We start from the raw sequence: 17,872 nt of genomic DNA on the forward strand, positions 1-17,872 counted from the left end.
CTATTGGCTCCCAGGTACCATCAGCCTGCACGTGTCCAGTTTATTGCAAAACCTAAGTCTCTTTTCGATTCCCCCGACTATTCCACCTACCACTATATCAAGTTCTTTCCCCTCGCCCCGCACTGCTACTCCCACACTCTCCCCTCCCTCTGTTCCCCTCACGCCGACTTTTAACACCACTGCTGCGCTTCTTAACACCAGATCAGCAGTCAGTCACCAGTATGAGCTATTCGACTACCTCGACACCCACAACCCGGATCTCTTGTTCTTAACAGAGACCTGGTTTAAGGCCGACTCCCTACCTCACGTCTTAGCCGCACTTCCTCCCTCATACTCCATCATCCGTGCGGACCGACCGGAGGGTAGAAGAGGTGGTGGAGTTGCCTTGATAGCTCATACTGACTCTCACTTTCAGACTCTTCCTTCTCCTTCCATCTCCGAAGTTGACTGTCTGATAATTCGCGCTAGCTCTCATTCGGCTCCCCTTACTGCTGTCCTCATCTATCGCCCCCCACACCCCACTCCCACTTTTGTTTCTAGCCTCCAGGACGTTCTCGCAACACTGGTCGTTAACAACTCGTCAGTGTTGGTGTTGGGCGACTTCAATTTCTGGCCCAACGATCCTGCCGAAAGTCCCCTATCCAAAGAATTCACCGACCTTATGACCAGCCTTAACTTCATCCCCCATGTTCACAGCCCTACCCACGTGCATGGCCATTCGCTCGACCAGGTTTGGACCTTGAACGTTTCCACTACTTCCCCTACCATCTCCCCCTGTTCTTGGTCGGACCACTTTTTAATCTCTTTCTCCCTTGCTTTAGCTCCAGCGACCAAACCCCCCCTTCCCAAGAACACCTGGGTCAGAAAATGGGGCAAGGCAGACATGCCATCTTTCTGCTCATCTCTAGTCAATTCCTGCCCCGACCTTTCAGGCCTCACTGCCACGGCCCAACTGACCACTATCGATGGCTGGCTGACCCAGGCAGGTGACGACTTTGCTCCATTGAGGCGGATCACGGTCAAGCGATCTCATGCTGCTAACCGCTGGTTCACCCCTGACCTCAAGGAGAAGAAATTGGCCGCACGCAGAGCAGAACGTGCATGGAGAAGAGAATACTGCCCCGCCAAAAAACCACTTATCTCTCCGTGCTCAAGGCATATAAGCAAGGCATCCTCGATGCTAAGACCCTGTTCTACTCTAACAGGATACTGGAAGCAGAATCCCAACCTAAAGAAATCTTTGCTACAGTACACGAGCTTGCCTCATCCAATAGAGCCACGGCTTCGATCCCCCACTCCCAACCGCTCTGCGACTCACTCAACAACTTTTTCGTTGATAAGGTCGCAAAGATTAAGGCCAATATCTCTCTCCCTTCCCCCACTTTCACCAACCCTTCCCCACCAGCTGTCACTTCCAAACTCACCCTCATCCCCCCCTTGACTAAGGCTACTCTTCTTCCCCTGCTCCAAAAGGTAAAGTCAGGCTCCCCCCTAGACTTTGCCCCTGCCCACATCCTGAGAGAAATCTTCCTAAACTGCCCTACCCCTCCCCTCACACTTCTGAATGACTCACTTAGTAATGGAGTGGTCCCCACTGCTCACAAATTTGCGGCTGTTATCCCTATCCTAAAAAAGCCCGGTGCTGACCCTTCATCCCCTTCCAATTACCGCCCCATCTCCCTTCTGCCTTACCTGGGCAAGGTTCTAGAAACCCACGTAACCAGCACCTTGAGCACCTACGTGGAAACCAACCACTGCCTCTCCCCCCGGCAGGCGGGCTTTCGCCCCCTCCACTCTACGGAGAAGGTGGTGACCTCAGTGATGGACAGCCTACGCGAAGGCATTGACACTAACCTCCCGCAGGCCCTCATCCTCTTAGACCTGTCCGCCGCTTTTGACACGGTGGACCACTCCATCCTCCTCACCCGTGTCAGGGCGGCGGGCATAGAGGGCCTGGCCTTCGCCTGGCTTGAGTCCTTCCTGAGTGATAGGGCTCAGGCGGTCCACCTAGCTGGTTTCACTGCTGCCTCTCGTAAGGTAGTATGTGGAGTCCCCCAAGGTTCCTCACTTTCCCCTCTTTTGTTTAATTTATACATCTACCCCCTTATTTTTATGTTACAGCAGCTCGAGGTCACGGTGTTTAACTACGCCGATGACCTCCAGCTAATTTTCAACCTTTCCCACTCCTCCTCATCCTCCCTGAACGTCCAATCCGTCATGCTGTTCATCCAGGATTGGATGAACTGCAACCACCTCAAACTCAATCCGGACAAGACGGAGTTAGTCTTGACCGGAGGTGGTTGCAGTCCCTGGTCCCTTCCCATTGGCCTTCTTCACTTGGTGCCCCCCTGCTCCCTGTCCCTAAAGTCAAAACCCTTGGTATTTTCCTGAATTCTTCACTTTCTGTCCATTCACAGGTTAATTCGGTTGTTTCCTGCTGTTTTTTTTCCCTCAGAACCATCAGGAAGATCTCTCGCTTCTTCTCTCTACCTGCCCTAAAGATCATAGTGATGGCTATGGTGCTCTCGCGCCTTGACTATGGTAACATCATTTACAATGGCGCTCCAGCCTATGCCATTCACCGTTTGCAGCTAGTGCAGAACCAGGCCGCCCGCCTGATTCACGGCCTGCCCAAATTCCATCGAGTTACTCCCTTATTGCAGGCCCTGCACTGGCTGCCGGTGAAAGAGCGAGCCTTGTTCAAGCTTGGCTGTACCACCTTTCAGGCCAAAATGGGCACCGCCCCGGAGTTCATTTGCTCCGCCATCAAACCCTACACGCCGGGAAGAGAGCTTCGATCCACTTGTCAGGCCCTGTTAACTACCCCCCGTTTCAGAAAGAAAAAGGCGGGCGGAACAAAATTTGCAGTTCTCGCTCCTGCGTTCTGGAACTCCCTCCCGACGGAACTCCGTATGACGCCCTCTTACATCGAGTTCCGGAAAGGTCTTAAAACTCTGCTTTTCTCCCAAGCCTATAATGTCTAGTCTCCCTCTGTTCCTGTTTGTCTCCTTGCAATCCAAAAGCGCCAAGAAACCGCACGGTAGAAGTGCGCTATACAAATGTTTTTAAATTCAAATTCAAAATTATCTGCGAGCACTTTATATCTATTGGGGCTAAGAATAGCTTCAGTAGTAACCTCAGTATTTCTTGATGTCCAAAGGGGACTGTTTGAAATTAATATCTCTGCAGGCTTTAAAGTGAAGGTCCTTGGCATAACTTTAAAAAAGCTTCTTAGTGAGGGGGTTATTTGAACCTTATGCTGTGACGGGGAGGGTGCCTTCGGCTTCTTTCATTTCCTCCTCTTAGGACTAATCCACCCCTCCACTCCAGACTCCGGTTGATAAAGCTGATGATGTATAGATTTTCTTTCCTTTGAAGCATCTTCATTCAAGGCAGGGTCAACGTCATGTTTGGCAGTTAGTGTATTAATTTTTAGGGGCTCCCGGAATTGTCCCGAGCCTGCACTCCTCAGGGCATATCTTTTTTTGTACAATATTAGATAAGACCTCCCCACTAGCATTCACTCTTCTTTCTATCCCCGAAATTGATTTCAGGTCCATCTTGGGTTCTTTTTCCTCTTTTATTGCTTTGCCCCCCTTGGGCTTCTGCAGGAACCTCTCCCTCTTAGCTACTCAAAAATCTGCCTCGATCGGAGCATCTTCAAGCACACTCGCGCTTTCTACCTGCCTCCATGCTCCGCTATCAGATTGCGCTTGTGCTGCCCTTGCCTCTGCCGCCTCAGACAGGAATCCGTGCAACTGCTCTCGACCCCTTCTCGAGCTCGAGCACCACTTAAGACCAAAACAACCCCAGGGAGTCCCGAATCATTTCACTCGCGGCCCCCTCCTCCACGCTGATTCCTCCAAGCATCAGTGCTGCTGTGTTGGTAAGCTCCGACCCTCAGGCTATCCTCAGTCAACCGTAAATATTTTCAGCTACTTTACTTTCACAAATTCAATTTATTTTCAAGCCGGTAAACTTGCAGGGAGCATTTGAACGCAGACTCCCGACTTCTGGATCATCCTACTCGCTGGCCGCCATGTTCTCCCCAAAATCCGCTGTGTTTTAATAAAAAATGCTGGAAACAATTGTCAGCCAGGTTGACTATAATATGTGCCTACCCAGGCTTTAACAGAGTGTTTTTCCCATACAGCACAATGTTTCCACCACGCCAATGTTCACTAACTACAACGGCTATGCGATCAGACATCTTAGATTGAATCAGGTAACTGGCGTGTTCACTTGGTGTGTGCATGCAAATTAATATGGTTATCCAGAAGAAAGTCTCATGCCCAATTCTCAAAGACGTTAGCACTTATATGTTCGATGTAAATGTGCTAATAGCATGATTTTGGAGTGTGACTTCACCTTTGCACTTTAAAAAATAGGAATTTGAACGAATACATTTATAACTCAATTTATACAGGGTAGTTGTGCACAAGTATGGTGTCATATGGGAGCACAGGGCTGAGTAGTTTGCCGGATGGGAATGCTATGGAAATTTGATGAACACCCACAAACCTAGTTTTCAATATTCACATGATTTCCCCCAAATTAGTACAGTAAAAGCTTTCTCTATGTAAAGAAATATTTTCCTTGTGTAATAAAAAAAGAAAAAACATGTGCAAGTGCAATTTTTTGAAAGTATTTACACGTGTATCTGTACAGAATGTACAATTGTATTGTTGCGTTTTTAAAGCATTTAATCGGTGATGAGGTGCTGAAGCAGTTCCACGTTTGTAACTTCTTATGCATGTGAATTCTCATGGCAAGATGGTGATTCCAAATGTACTCATTAACCCTACGTGTAGATGTACAAATCAATTTGTGAATCGGGCTCCCTGGGTGGAAATGCACTAGAAGTTGTGACCAGCCCAATTTCTCTACAATACCTTTCCAATGGAGGAATGGGTGCCATACACATAAGAAATGCATTTTTTAGTGTAATATGATGATCACGAAAGTACAGATAAACTTGTTGAAATTACTGTAATTTGTAGAAAATATTTGCAACTTTTTATTTAAATAATTTACAACATGTTAGCAAATGTAAAATAAAAATGATTAATTTTCAATGATGTGTGCGAAATTCAAATTTTTTCTTTCTTTTGCGTACTTGCTTGAACATTTTGCAAAATTAAGTGGAACTACATGAAATACAAAACTGGTATTTAGTGCTACATTTTCCCACAAAATGAAATGCTCAAATACTTTTTGGACGAGAGGACACATGGGGGCATATTACCAAGCTATAGCGATAATTATCGCTAAGCTTGGTTAGCGGGTATAAAAATATCGCCGCGCTCCGACGATTTTTACCTCTGGGATACCTTGATATTATCAAGGTTTATCTCAAAAGCGGTAAAAAGCGTGGGAAATGCATGAATATCGCTGTAAAATCAGCGATATTCATGCATTAGCGTGACAATGCTCTTAACCATGTTATCCACCTCCCATTGGATAACATGGCTAAGAACTGCTCTGGGCAGGCGTTAGGTTTTGGAGATAATCGCGCTTAGCGCGATTATTTCCAAAAGTTGGTAATAGGTGATAGCGATGTTAGCGACTGTTTCCAGTCGCTAACATCTTGGCACGCCCACTGTGCATGTCATTAGCGATAATTATCACTGACATGCATAGTGGGCCCCTAAATGTCCACTTCGCCTATTAGCTGTCGCTAACTGGTGTTAGCGACAGCTAGGTAATAGGGCGATTAAATTATCGCAGCTTTAGCGGGAAAAATTCCCGCTAAAGCGGCGATAAGGCCCTTGGTAATATGCCCCATTGTGTGTTAAAAAATAGCGCAAGAAGCACATGTGCCGAGAACAGAAACTGCTCACGTTCTTGTCGTGCGCATGGTTCCCCTTTTTCTGCGCTAAAAGTTGTGGCATAATTGTATAATTTTGGGAATTCCCTACAATGCGTGGTTCGACAGGCATAACGTGTTTGCTTGTTTCTTGTGAGTGATTGGAACAAAGTTCGAAATGTCACCACAATTTTGTTGAAATGTGCTGATAGCAGTTATTGGATCTCAGAGGTCATAGATGTATCATTATTGCAGACTATAATAACTATTAATAAATATGAACAAATAAATATATATTTATTGTGTAATCCTTTATTCTATATATTACACAATGAATAATGCACCTACCGTGTAAAAAAGAGGCAAAATAAAGAGAATGTTTGTTCTTTGTGATCGTCTTGTTTTAATTTTCAGTGTTCCAGGACTTGTGGCACCGGTATGAAGTCCAGAGATGCGTACTGCATGAACAACTTCGGCCAGCGTGTGGCTGATGGAGAATGCAATGAACATCAAAAGATTAGCAAACAAAACTGCAATGACCTCTCCTGCCCCGAATGGACTACTAGTGACTGGAGTGAGGTAGGGAACGAAGAGTCAATGTTTTTCTTGAGGCTTTCATTTGAATGAATAAAGCAATGGATAGTTTAAAAACATTTTATTTCAAATTATCCAAGCCAGGTGGTATTTGGCAGTTTATCTGTGAGCTTAATAACTGAAATGCATTTAAAGCCTTCCCTGCTTTGGCCCTGCGAAGGTGGTCAAGGCCCCACCCACAAACCACCATTCCACATTCTTCCTTTTTTTGTGTGACTTTTTTCAGTCCAGCGGAGGCGGAAGGGGCTGTGCTGACTACCGCTAGAGTCCCGTGGGAGCACATTGAGGCCCGCTATGTCCTATCAGACTATAAATTGAGCTGTTAACATTTCACTCTTTGGAGTGAAGGGATGACACATACATATATATATATATGTGATCAAGGCCGTATGTCTGGTGTCCGAAACGCGTCATTTGGACATCTGATGCTGTGATTAAACATCCTTAAGCACTAAGTCTTGCCTGTGGAGTCTGTTACCTGGTTCAGAGCCGCTGTGAAGGTTGGTCGCACTGCTGGGACTTTCGTGTTATATATATATATATATATATATATATATATATATATATATACATATATATATTACCTACTGGCGGTCGCCAGTAGGTATATATAGTTAGGATTTTTTCCCTATGGGATTTTTGAAAATTCTATGTCTAATAACTTTGGCGTTTGTGGACGGAATTGGCTGAAATTTTCTGGAAAATGGAACATTTTGTTTCTGAGCAGCCCCTGGAAATTTGGGGGGGGTTCGTCCAGGGGGGGTCGAGAAAAAAGGGGGGTCCCAAAACGTGTTTTTAACATTGAGTTTTCCATAGGGCGGTTAGCCTCACTTTTAGCCCGAACGGCTGAATGGATTTGCATGAAACTTGGCAAAATTGTAGGGACTGGTAGCCCGATGTGCCTTTTGTAGGTCTCAATATATGTGCTCCAGTGGATTTTGAGAAATTAACGTTTAAAAAAAGATATATATCTGTAAGCGCGCTCTGGGCAGCGCTCCGGTCCGCGGACCTTAAGCGTACCGGAACTTCGCGTAGCTAAGCTGATTGGCTCTCCGGTGTCTGTCAACATTCTAAACAGTCCGGAGCGGCCGCCATCTTGTCTCTCGGTAGGATTGAGAGACAAGAGGAGGCCAAAACAAAGGGGGAAATAACCATAAGGGGGCATACTAGATCCTCCCTGACCCCCTAGGTTTAATGTGGAGGTTTTAAAAGGGCCCCGCGGGGCAAAAAAAACAAAAAAAATTTTTTGTTTTTTTTGCGTGGGGAGCGCCCGGTCCGCGAACCGGGAAGCGTTCTGGGCAGCGTACTGCAATGAAAAATTAATGATAGACTTTTCAAATGCTGTATGTTAATTGATTGTTGGTTTTGTTGATTATTTTTTATTTTCTTTATTTTTTAAGCATTTTTTTTTATTGTTATTGTGTTTCATAATTTATTAAACTTTCTAACATTTCATTGTCAGAAATTTCATAATTATCATTGAATATACATTGTAGTCTCTGAGGGTGTAAAATGTCCTCATTTTCAAGGAGGTTATCTACTGCTTGTACACATTGCAGTAGTTCTTTGTCTAAAGTTTCATCGAAAAATTCAATATCATTTTCATCATTGATTTCTTGGCTGCTCTCTTGCAGGACAATTTGAAATTCAACTTTCTGTTCGCCTTCCATTTTGCCTGAAATTTAGATTAAAAAAATATATATTAGTAGAGATAGGGCACTGTTGGGATTAATTTTGGGCAGTGTATAGTATCAGAGTGGAAGTAGGAATATAAAAAAGTGTATGTGATTTAACGTAAGTAAATTCATAATTATACAAGAGAAGCCTAACTCCAGAAAAAGTTTACCATATTAACTTATAGTGCACAATATACTTCAGTTTTAAAAATAAAAACTTACCTTTAGAAAGAAGTTGAAGGAATTAGTGAAAATCCTATTGAAATGTACACCAAGAAGTAGTAGTCAAAATGGCTGTGTTTTCTTCTTTCCTTTATATATATTCAGGTATATAACCAATCAAATGTCAGGTAAAAAAAGTAGAAAATGAAAGTAACATTTTAATTGGTTGTCAATTCCAACACTTCAGATGTGTTTTGTGAAGTAATTTACCTCACGGTATTTAGAGAGGTCTACAGGCTAAATGGCTAAATGGAATTCCAATCAAATTTGTGAAAATGGTAGGGATTGGGATGTAGTATGAGCTAGTCTATATTTGGTGAAATTGTCTCCAGTGGCTTTTCTGTGAACTACTTTCCCACCTTTTTTGATGGTGCGCTTCCCAGGGAGCGACCCGGTACGCGAACCGTTGAGCGCCCCGGTTCGCGAACCTTAAGCGTAACGGGAGTCCACCATTTTGTGTTTCGGTCGAATTAAGATACAAGATGGAGGGCAAATAATGTTCAGAATGGGTAGAAGGGGGCACGGTAGACTTATCTTGACCCCCTAGGTTTTGTGAGGGTGGCTGAGGAGGCCCATATGTGCGAAAAAAAAACATTTTTTTAAAAAATTTCGCGAGGTTAGCTCCCGGTTCGCGTACCGGGTAGCGCCCCAGGGAGCGTACTTTCTTGAAAATTAGTGAAAAAAGTTAGAGTAAAATAATAATTGTGAGTGATCAGATGTAGGGTAGCTCTGAGAAGAGCTTTTGGGTTTATGGTACATTTAGGTACTTATAAGTAGGTACCAATGCACAGTCTTAAATTCAGAGTGAAAATTCTGTTGCCCTCATCTGAGAAGTGAACTCCATCTCCTCTGTAGATATCTTGCATGTAGTAACGCAAGTTATTGTTGTACAGGGAGCCCATTCCATGGTCTCTCATGTAAGCTGAAACAGATTTGTTTACATGCTTCCTCGACTTCTCAATTTGTGGACAAAATCGGTTTGAACACCTCCATTTCTGTCTTTGGCATATATTTGAATATACCAAGGCAGTCTGAGGAAAAAGTGCCATTAATTGCTCAAAGGTGTCCTTTAAAAGCATTTCCAGACCTACACCAGTCAAAGTGCCCAAGTCATTACCTCCACAGTGCACAATTAACAGGTCAGGTTTGGGCAAATGCATAAAGGTTTTCACCAATGGTATCAATTGGTGACATTTTAATCCTCTGTGGCCAAACCACTTAATTTCCACATCTTGTAAATTGAGGTTAGGTAAATTCCTGTTTTCAGTGTACCTTTGAGCCCAGTGAATATAACTATGTCCAACAATCCAGACAGAAATCATGGTGAGAGAAGGTTCTCCTGCAGTCAGATGAAGTGTGGCAATGAAATGGCAGTTGAAAAAATGAGAGTTTAAAATGAAAAAAACTGTGGAGTTTCTGTGTTCATGAAGCAGTAACAGTGATTGGTGGATTTTGATTGCTGAAAACAGAAAGTTAGGGTGCACGGATGAGTTATTTGAAAGATGTATTTTGAATGGTCAATAAAAAATCATTAAATGAAAGAATGCACTGGATATGCAGGTGCACTGAGAGTTCAGAGTTCAATTGCAACATTGTTGTGTGAACTTGCAAACACCAGAAGTCTTCCAAGAGGTGGTTGCCATGCAGAAAAGGCAGAAAGGGCAGAGGGGGGAAGGGTTTTCATTTGAAAAAAAGTGAGGGAAGAGTTTTGATTGGGTGACATGAGAGATATGTGTGAAGAATTACAGCATTTCTGTGCTTTTGATAGCTGCAGACTCTGGAGTGCATACCTTTTGCTCTGCTGAAGACAAATTGGTGTGTTTCTGAGACTGTTTTCAAACTCAAAGTATTTGCTAAGGTGAGAAAATATTTCTTTAATTTAGATAGAGAATAGTGTGCTTTAAGGAGAAAATTATGAATTATGTGGCGCAAATTGCTTGTAAATATGCTCCCACCTGTGCAAGGAAAATTTAGATTTTTAATGTTTGTGTTACATAGCCATGTTAAACGTGATACAAACATGCTGCAAAGGCAATTAAAAACGCTTTTATGTGTCTTAAGGACATTTTAAGTAATTTTCCCATGTGCAGTGTTTTGAAATTATGATTTGAAAATCGTTTTTGGGGAAAAGGAATTGTTTTTAAATTTATGACAAGGACATAATGGTGTATGCTTCTTTATAAGGCAATTGACTGTCCCTGATGTTATTTTTCCCATTTTAATGTAAGACCTTTCTCTGTGGCGCAAATTGCTTGTAAATATGCTCCCACCTGTGCATGGCAAATTTAGATTTTAAATGTTTGTGTTACATAGCCATGTTAAAAGTGACCCAACCATGCTGGAAAGGCAATAAAAAAACACTTTCATGTGTCTTAAGGACATTTTAAGTAATTTCCCTGTGGGCAGTGTTTTCAAATTATGAATTGAAAATCGTTTTTGAGGTAAAGGAATGTTGTTAAAATTTATGTGCGCCATATGCCCCCAAATTTCTTTTTTAGGGGTGCAGCAGGGTGTTATTGAGACACCCCTACACCTTTGGAAAAATTCCTAATTTGCGATGAGCTAATTGCTAATTGCAAATTGCACCTTCTTTCATATGGGCATCCTGGCGCATGGAAATGAATGGGTAATTTGCAATTAGCAATTTGCTCATCGCAAATTTGGAATGGTAAAGAATCGCTATTTATTCCTTAAAATTCGCTATTTTGGAAATGCAAAATAGTTATATGATACATATGGCGGTTGATGTCTAACAAGATAAGAAGCTTAGGGATACATTTATGATGACTGGCGCAATGAAGTGGACATCACTTACTTCATTGGTAGAGCTTTACATGTATTATGTCCTCTGTATTCTTCATCAAGCGTAACTTTAATCTGCAATCCTGAGTAGGCCTCACCTTAAACAAACCTCTGGATAGGCCACATCTTATCGTCATCCTGAATTAATCATTTAAAATGCTAGGGACAGATTTATGATAGGTGTATGCCTCTTTTGCGCCACTTACAAAACACTGTCCATGGGGAAATGACTTAAAATGTCCTTAAGACACATGAATGTGTTTTTTTAAAGCGTTTGCAATTTTTTTGGGTCACTTTTAACATGGCTATGTGACTCAAACAGTCAAAATCTAAATTCACCATGCACAGGTGGGAGCATATTTACAAGGAATGTGCTCCATGGGGAAAGGTCTTATAATGTAATATGGGAAAAATGACATCAGAGACACTGAAATGCCTTATAGAGAAGCATATACCATTATGTCCTTGTCATAAATTTGCAAACCATTACTTTTCCCCAAAAACGATTTTCAAATCATAATTTGAAAACACTGCACATGTGGAAATGACTTAAAATGTCCTTAATTCAAAATTTGCTATTCCTTATTTTGCGATTGCACTGAAGGATTTGCAAATTTTGCGATTCCTTAAATGCAATGTATCAAACAAAAAATATGTAAAAAATGACATTAAGGATTTGGAAACTACCACCAACTTCTAGTTTGTGGTAATTTACGAATTCTTTTCAAAAAGCATTTTTTTCCAAAAAACAAAAGGTGCCATATGACGCCCATACATGCCCTTAGGGCATGTATGTGCGCCATATGCCCCCAAATTTCTTTTTCAGGGGTGCAGCAGGGTGTTCTTGAGATACCCCTGCACCCTTGAAAAAATTCCTATTTTGTGATGAGGTAATTGCTAATCGCAAATTGCAACCTTCATTCCTATGAGCCTCCTAGCCCATGGAAATGAATGGGTAATTTGCAATTAGCAATTTGCTCATTGCAAATTAGGAATGGTAAAGAATTGCTATTTATTCCTTAAAATTCGCTATTTAGGAAATGCAAAATAGTTTGATGGTACATATGGTGGTTCATCTGTAACAAGATAAGAAGCTTAGGGATACATTTATGATGACTGGCAAAATAAAGTGCAAATCACTTACTTCATTGGTAGGCCTTTACATGTATTATCTCTTCTGTATTCTTCATCAAGCGTAACTTTAATCTGCAATCCTGAGTAGGCCTCACCTTAAACAAACCTCTGGATAGGCCACATCTTATCGTCATCCTGGATTAATCATTTAAAATGCTAGGGACAGATTTATGATAGGTGTATGCCTCTTTTGCGCCACTGTGCGTCACTTTTATGATGCAGCGGCGGTGCAAAAGACTTGCTATGAGGCGACAAAATTACAAATTGATGCTTTTAGGCAGATATGTCATGGTGTAAAAAAAACGTACCACATGAAACCGATGCAGCAGTGATGCAAAAGATGCACCATGTTGCAAGACAGGCCTCACTTGGGGCCATATGTATCAAGCTAATTAGCATTCGCAAAGATCAAAATTCTGCGAATTTCGGCCTTTGCGAATGCTAATTAGACAAATGGTATGTATCAAACAAGTTTGATGCAAAATAAGGAATAGCAAAATTTGCTATTCCTTATTTTGCGATTGCACTGAAGGATTTGCAAATTTTGCGATTACTTAAATGCAATGTATCAAACAAAAAATATGTAAAAAAATGACATTAAGGATTTGGAAACTACCACCAACTTCTAGTTGGTGGTAATTTGTGAATTCTTTTCAAAAAGCTTTTTTTCCAAAAAACAAAAGGTGCCATATGACGCCCATACATGCCCTTAGGGCATGTATGTGCGCCATATGCCCCCAAATTTCTTTTTCAGGGGGTGCAGCAGGGTGTTCTTGAGACACCCCTGCACCCTTGGAAAAATTCCTATTTTGTGATGAGCTAATTGCTAATCGCAAATTGCACCTTCATTCCTATGAGCCTCCTAGCCCATGGAAATGAATGGGTAATTTGCAATTAGCAAATTGCTCATTGCAAATTAGGAATGGTAAAGAATTGCTATTTATTCCTTAAAATTCGCTATTTAGGAAATGCAAAATAGTTTGATGGTACATATGGTGGTTCATCTGTAACAAGATAAGAAGCTTAGGGATACATTTATGATGACTGGCAAAATAAAGTGCAAATCACTTACTTCATTGGTAGGCCTTTACATGTATTATCTCTTCTGTATTCTTCATCAAGCGTAACTTTAATCTGCAATCCTGAGTAGGCCTCACCTTAAACAAACCTCTGGATAGGCCACACCTTATCGTCATCCTGGATTAATCATTTAAAATGCTAGGGACAGATTTATGATAGGTGTATGCCTCTTTTGCGCCACTGTGCGTCACTTTTATGATGCAGCGGCGGTGCAAAAGATTTGCTATGAGGCGACAAAATTACAAATTGATGCTTTTAGGCAGATATGTCATGGTGTAAAAAAAACGTACCACATGAAACCGATGCAGCAGTGATGCAAAAGATGCACCATGTTGCAAGACAGGCCTCACTTGGGGCCATATGTATCAAGCTAATTAGCATTCGCAAAGATCAAAATTCTGCGAATTTCGGCCTTTGCGAATGCTAATTAGACAAATGGTATGTATCAAACAAGTTTGATGCAAAATAAGGAATAGCAAAATTTGCTATTCCTTATTTTGCGATTGCACTGAAGGATTTGCAAATTTTGCGATTACTTAAATGCAATGTATCAAACAAAAAATATGTAAAAAAATGACATTAAGGATTTGGAAACTACCACCAACTTCTAGTTGGTGGTAATTTGTGAATTCTTTTCAAAAAGCTTTTTTTCCAAAAAACAAAAGGTGCCATATGACGCCCATACATGCCCTTAGGGCATGTATGTGCGCCATATGCCCCCAAATTTCTTTTTCAGGGGGTGCAGCAGGGTGTTCTTGAGACACCCCTGCACCCTTGGAAAAATTCCTATTTTGTGATGAGCTAATTGCTAATCGCAAATTGCACCTTCATTCCTATGAGCCTCCTAGCCCATGGAAATGAATGGGTAATTTGCAATTAGCAAATTGCTCATTGCAAATTAGGAATGGTAAAGAATTGCTATTTATTCCTTAAAATTCGCTATTTAGGAAATGCAAAATAGTTTGATGGTACATATGGTGGTTCATCTGTAACAAGATAAGAAGCTTAGGGATACATTTATGATGACTGGCGAAATAAAGTGCAAATCACTTACTTCATTGGTAGGCCTTTACATGTATTATCTCCTCTGTATTCTTCATCAAGCGTAACTTTAATCTGCAATCCTGAGTAGGCCTCACCTTAAACAAACCTTTGGGTTGGCCACACCTTATCGTCATCCTGGATTAATCATTTAAAATGCTAGGGACAGATTTATGATAGGTGTATGCCTCTTTTGCCCCACTGTGCGTCACTTTTATGATGCAGCGGCGGTGCAAAAGATTTGCTATGAGGCGACAAAATTACAAATTGATGCATTTAGGCAGATATGTCATGGTGTAAAAAAAACGTACCACATGAAACCGATGCAGCAGTGATGCAAAACATGCACCATGTTGCAAGACAGGCCTCACTTGGGGCCATATGTATCAAGCTAATTAGCATTCGCAAAGATCAAAATTCTGCGAATTTCGGCCTTTGCGAATGTTAATTAGACAAATGGTATGTATCAAACAAGTTTGATGCAAAATAAGGAGTAGCAAAATTTGCTATTCCTTATTTTGCGATTGCACTGAAGGATTTGCAAATTTTGCGATTACTTAAATGCAATGTATCAAACAAAAAATATGTAAAAAATGACATTAAGGATTTGGAAACTATTGTGGTAAATTGGTGGTAATTTGTGAATTCTTTTCAAAAAGCTTTTTTTCAAAAAAACAAAAGGTCCCATATGACGCCAACACATGCCCTTAGGGCATTTATGTGTGCCATATGCCCCCAAATTTCTTTTTCAGGGGTGCAGCAGGGTGTTCTTGAGACACCCCTGCACCCTTGGAAAAATTCCTAATTTGTGATGAGCAAATTGCTAATCGCAAATTAAACCTTCATTCCTATGAGGCTCCTAGCCCATGGAAATGAATGGGTAACTTGCAATTAGCAATTTGCTCATTGCAAATTAGGAATGGTAAAGAATTGCTATTTATTCCTTAAAATTCGCTATTTAGGAAATGCAAAATAGTTTGATGGTACATATGGCGGTTCATCTGTAACAAGATAAGAAGATTAGGGATAGACTTATGATGACTGGTGCATCACCAGGGATGTGTCAGTCATCCTGCGCCGCTGTTCCGCCACCCATGGTGTGCTGCATTTACAATGCGGGGTATCATGGGGCAAAAATGGCACAGATGCGTGATGTATCTGTGCTGTAAAGGTAGTGATTGCTGGAGTTGTATCGCAAGTGCGATGCAGCTCAAGCAATGCTCAGGGGTGCCCCATCTCCACAATGTTGCGTCAAGACCTATGCCTGCTTAAAGCAGGCGCAGGGTTTTGACGCAGCTTTCTCCTATCTGATTGTAAATACGGCACACCATGGGTGGCAGAGCAGCGGTGCACGTTAACTGGTGCATGCCTGGGGATGTGCCATTTAACATAAATCTGCCCCTTTACATTTAAGTATGTGCAGGACACACAGAGTCGGTGAGGCTTATCCAAGGTTAAGAAGAGATGAGTCCTGTTCACTGAAAAATTAGACATAGTCTTCACCTGATCAGCATTGCTGGACATGGCTAAATAATAGCTGCAAAATATTACTCTTGTTAAACAATTTTACTATTATAATCTCTGAGATTTGTCTCTTACTCTGCAACATCTCATTGTTGTTATCTTTCTTTAAAGATAAAGACAACATCAACATGAGTGACAATCTGCAATCAGTTGATTTTGACCTCATCATTGAACTTGTAATTGAAACATCAGTGGATGTTGATCCATTGGATGATTTAAATCCTGAGGATGAAGAAGAGCGTGATGAGGATGCAGATTTGTCCGAATTATATGACATAGGGTGGGAAGCTGACCTGCTTGAGCCTATGGAAATATAAACATTTATTTTTAAAATGTATAATTAATGAAAAGTAAAAATGTAAACCGTTTAATTTAAAAATAAAGACACCTTCAAAAACAGGTTATGTGTAGTGTCTTCAATAAAATATTAAAATATGCTCATAAAATTAGATCAGATTCACATATAAAATAGCACAGGTAACATAAATATAAATGTCATTTCTTTTCTGCTATTTCTGTATTGTAAATTTGCCAAGGACTAAAAAATCTTCTATTTAAAATGTCAAGTAGTGTGTTAAGTTTTTGATCATTGTTATTGATTTACTGTTTGGTAATAATGGTTAATAACATTTTTTATTATATTTTACCACAGATTCAACTGCAGATCATTTCAAGATTTCACCATGCCAACAATAGAAAGACAGAGAAAGGCTGCAAAACGTCAAAGACAGCAGGTGAAACAAAATAAGCAGCAGTCCTCTAACAAAAATATTTGTCAAGTCACGAAGAAAGCACCGGGTAAGAGCACAAAATATTTCATAAGAAATATGTGTAGTAAAAAAAATATTACTACAGAAAATGTTTCAGTCCATAAAAAGATAAGCAAATCAAATGGAAAGGAAAGGCCAATCAAAAATGTTACTGCTAGAGCAAGAGATAACTCTGTGCATGATAGTAGAAGGAAACAACAGTTTAGGGACATTCGTAAACGAATGTTCCGCAACAGGATAATTGGCAATTTGTTAAAAAATATTAAGAAAGGTCAACAGAAACTGGTTTTTTATAAGAGAAAAAAAAAAGTTGAGAAAGTTATTGATCAGGCATTTGAAATTAAACGTAAGTTATTTATTTTGATAATCAATAGAATTAGGAAGCTAAACAAGGCAATTTATGATTTCAAAAGAAATAGTAGATGGAAGAGAATAGTTAATCGTAGTAATTTTTGTGAAGTTTTTTCTGGAGAATGGATGCATAGTTCAAGCTGTGAGGCATTTTTTAATGAGGAGAGTTATTTCCAGGATAATGATTTGGTGCATGCAGTTGACACCAGTGGTCGTGCTTATGAAGTGAAAGATGGTTGTCCAGTTGAAAAAGAAAAACTTGTGACAACAGAGACAGAAGAGGTGTTAGGTAATGAGGTTTTAGGAAGACGTGCTAAGGGTCCTGTGTACACCTGGAAGTGTAGTAGTATTTGCAGTGTGCGACAGGATTCCATCAATTTGCTTTGTGATTTTGTACGGTCATTTAATAAGAAAAGTTTGAAGCAGAAAATAAGGTTGTTGCAAGAATTAGATCCTTGCAGAGTGAGAGAAGTGACAGGTTTGCATGGTCATTCACTGGCTTGTCTTTCCAGGAGAGTATGCCAGAGTGTTTTTCATCATTTCAGGATGCTAGCAGTGCATCATAATAAAGTGAGGAAATTAGTTAGAATGTTGTATTATGCTAAGAGTCCAGCAATTATGCTTAAACAATTATGCGCTGCTCTTTTGCATGGTTCTGAAATAGATGTGAAGAACATATGTGAAGAAATTGAGTTTTGTTACTTTGGAAGTAAAGAGGAGAATGTTGAAATTGACCCAGAAGAAGAGGGTAATGTGGAAGATAGTGTACAGGTTTCCAGTACAGATAATTTCCAGAGGGAAATTGCGACGTTTCAGGTGAAATCAAGTAAGAGGCCTAATTTCACTTGTGTGTGTTGTCGACGCACTTATTA

The 17,872-nt window shown here is 40.8% G+C and overlaps 1 protein-coding gene across 1 annotated transcript in view; it reads left to right on the forward strand.

Annotated features, from left to right (window-relative positions):
• ADAMTS20 (ADAM metallopeptidase with thrombospondin type 1 motif 20) overlaps positions 1-17,872 on the forward strand; it is a 1,463,844-nt gene that overhangs the window by 806,809 nt on the left and 639,163 nt on the right. Inside the window, exon 21 of the mRNA XM_078648053.1 lies at positions 6,221-6,385. Within this exon, the coding sequence (XP_078504179.1) occupies positions 6,221-6,385 (165 nt within the window). The remainder of the gene's footprint in view (positions 1-6,220; positions 6,386-17,872) is intronic.

The sequence above is a fragment of the Lissotriton helveticus genome, chromosome 1_1 (genome assembly GCF_964261635.1).
Source record: "Lissotriton helveticus chromosome 1_1, aLisHel1.1, whole genome shotgun sequence".
NCBI lineage: Eukaryota > Metazoa > Chordata > Amphibia > Caudata > Salamandridae > Lissotriton > Lissotriton helveticus.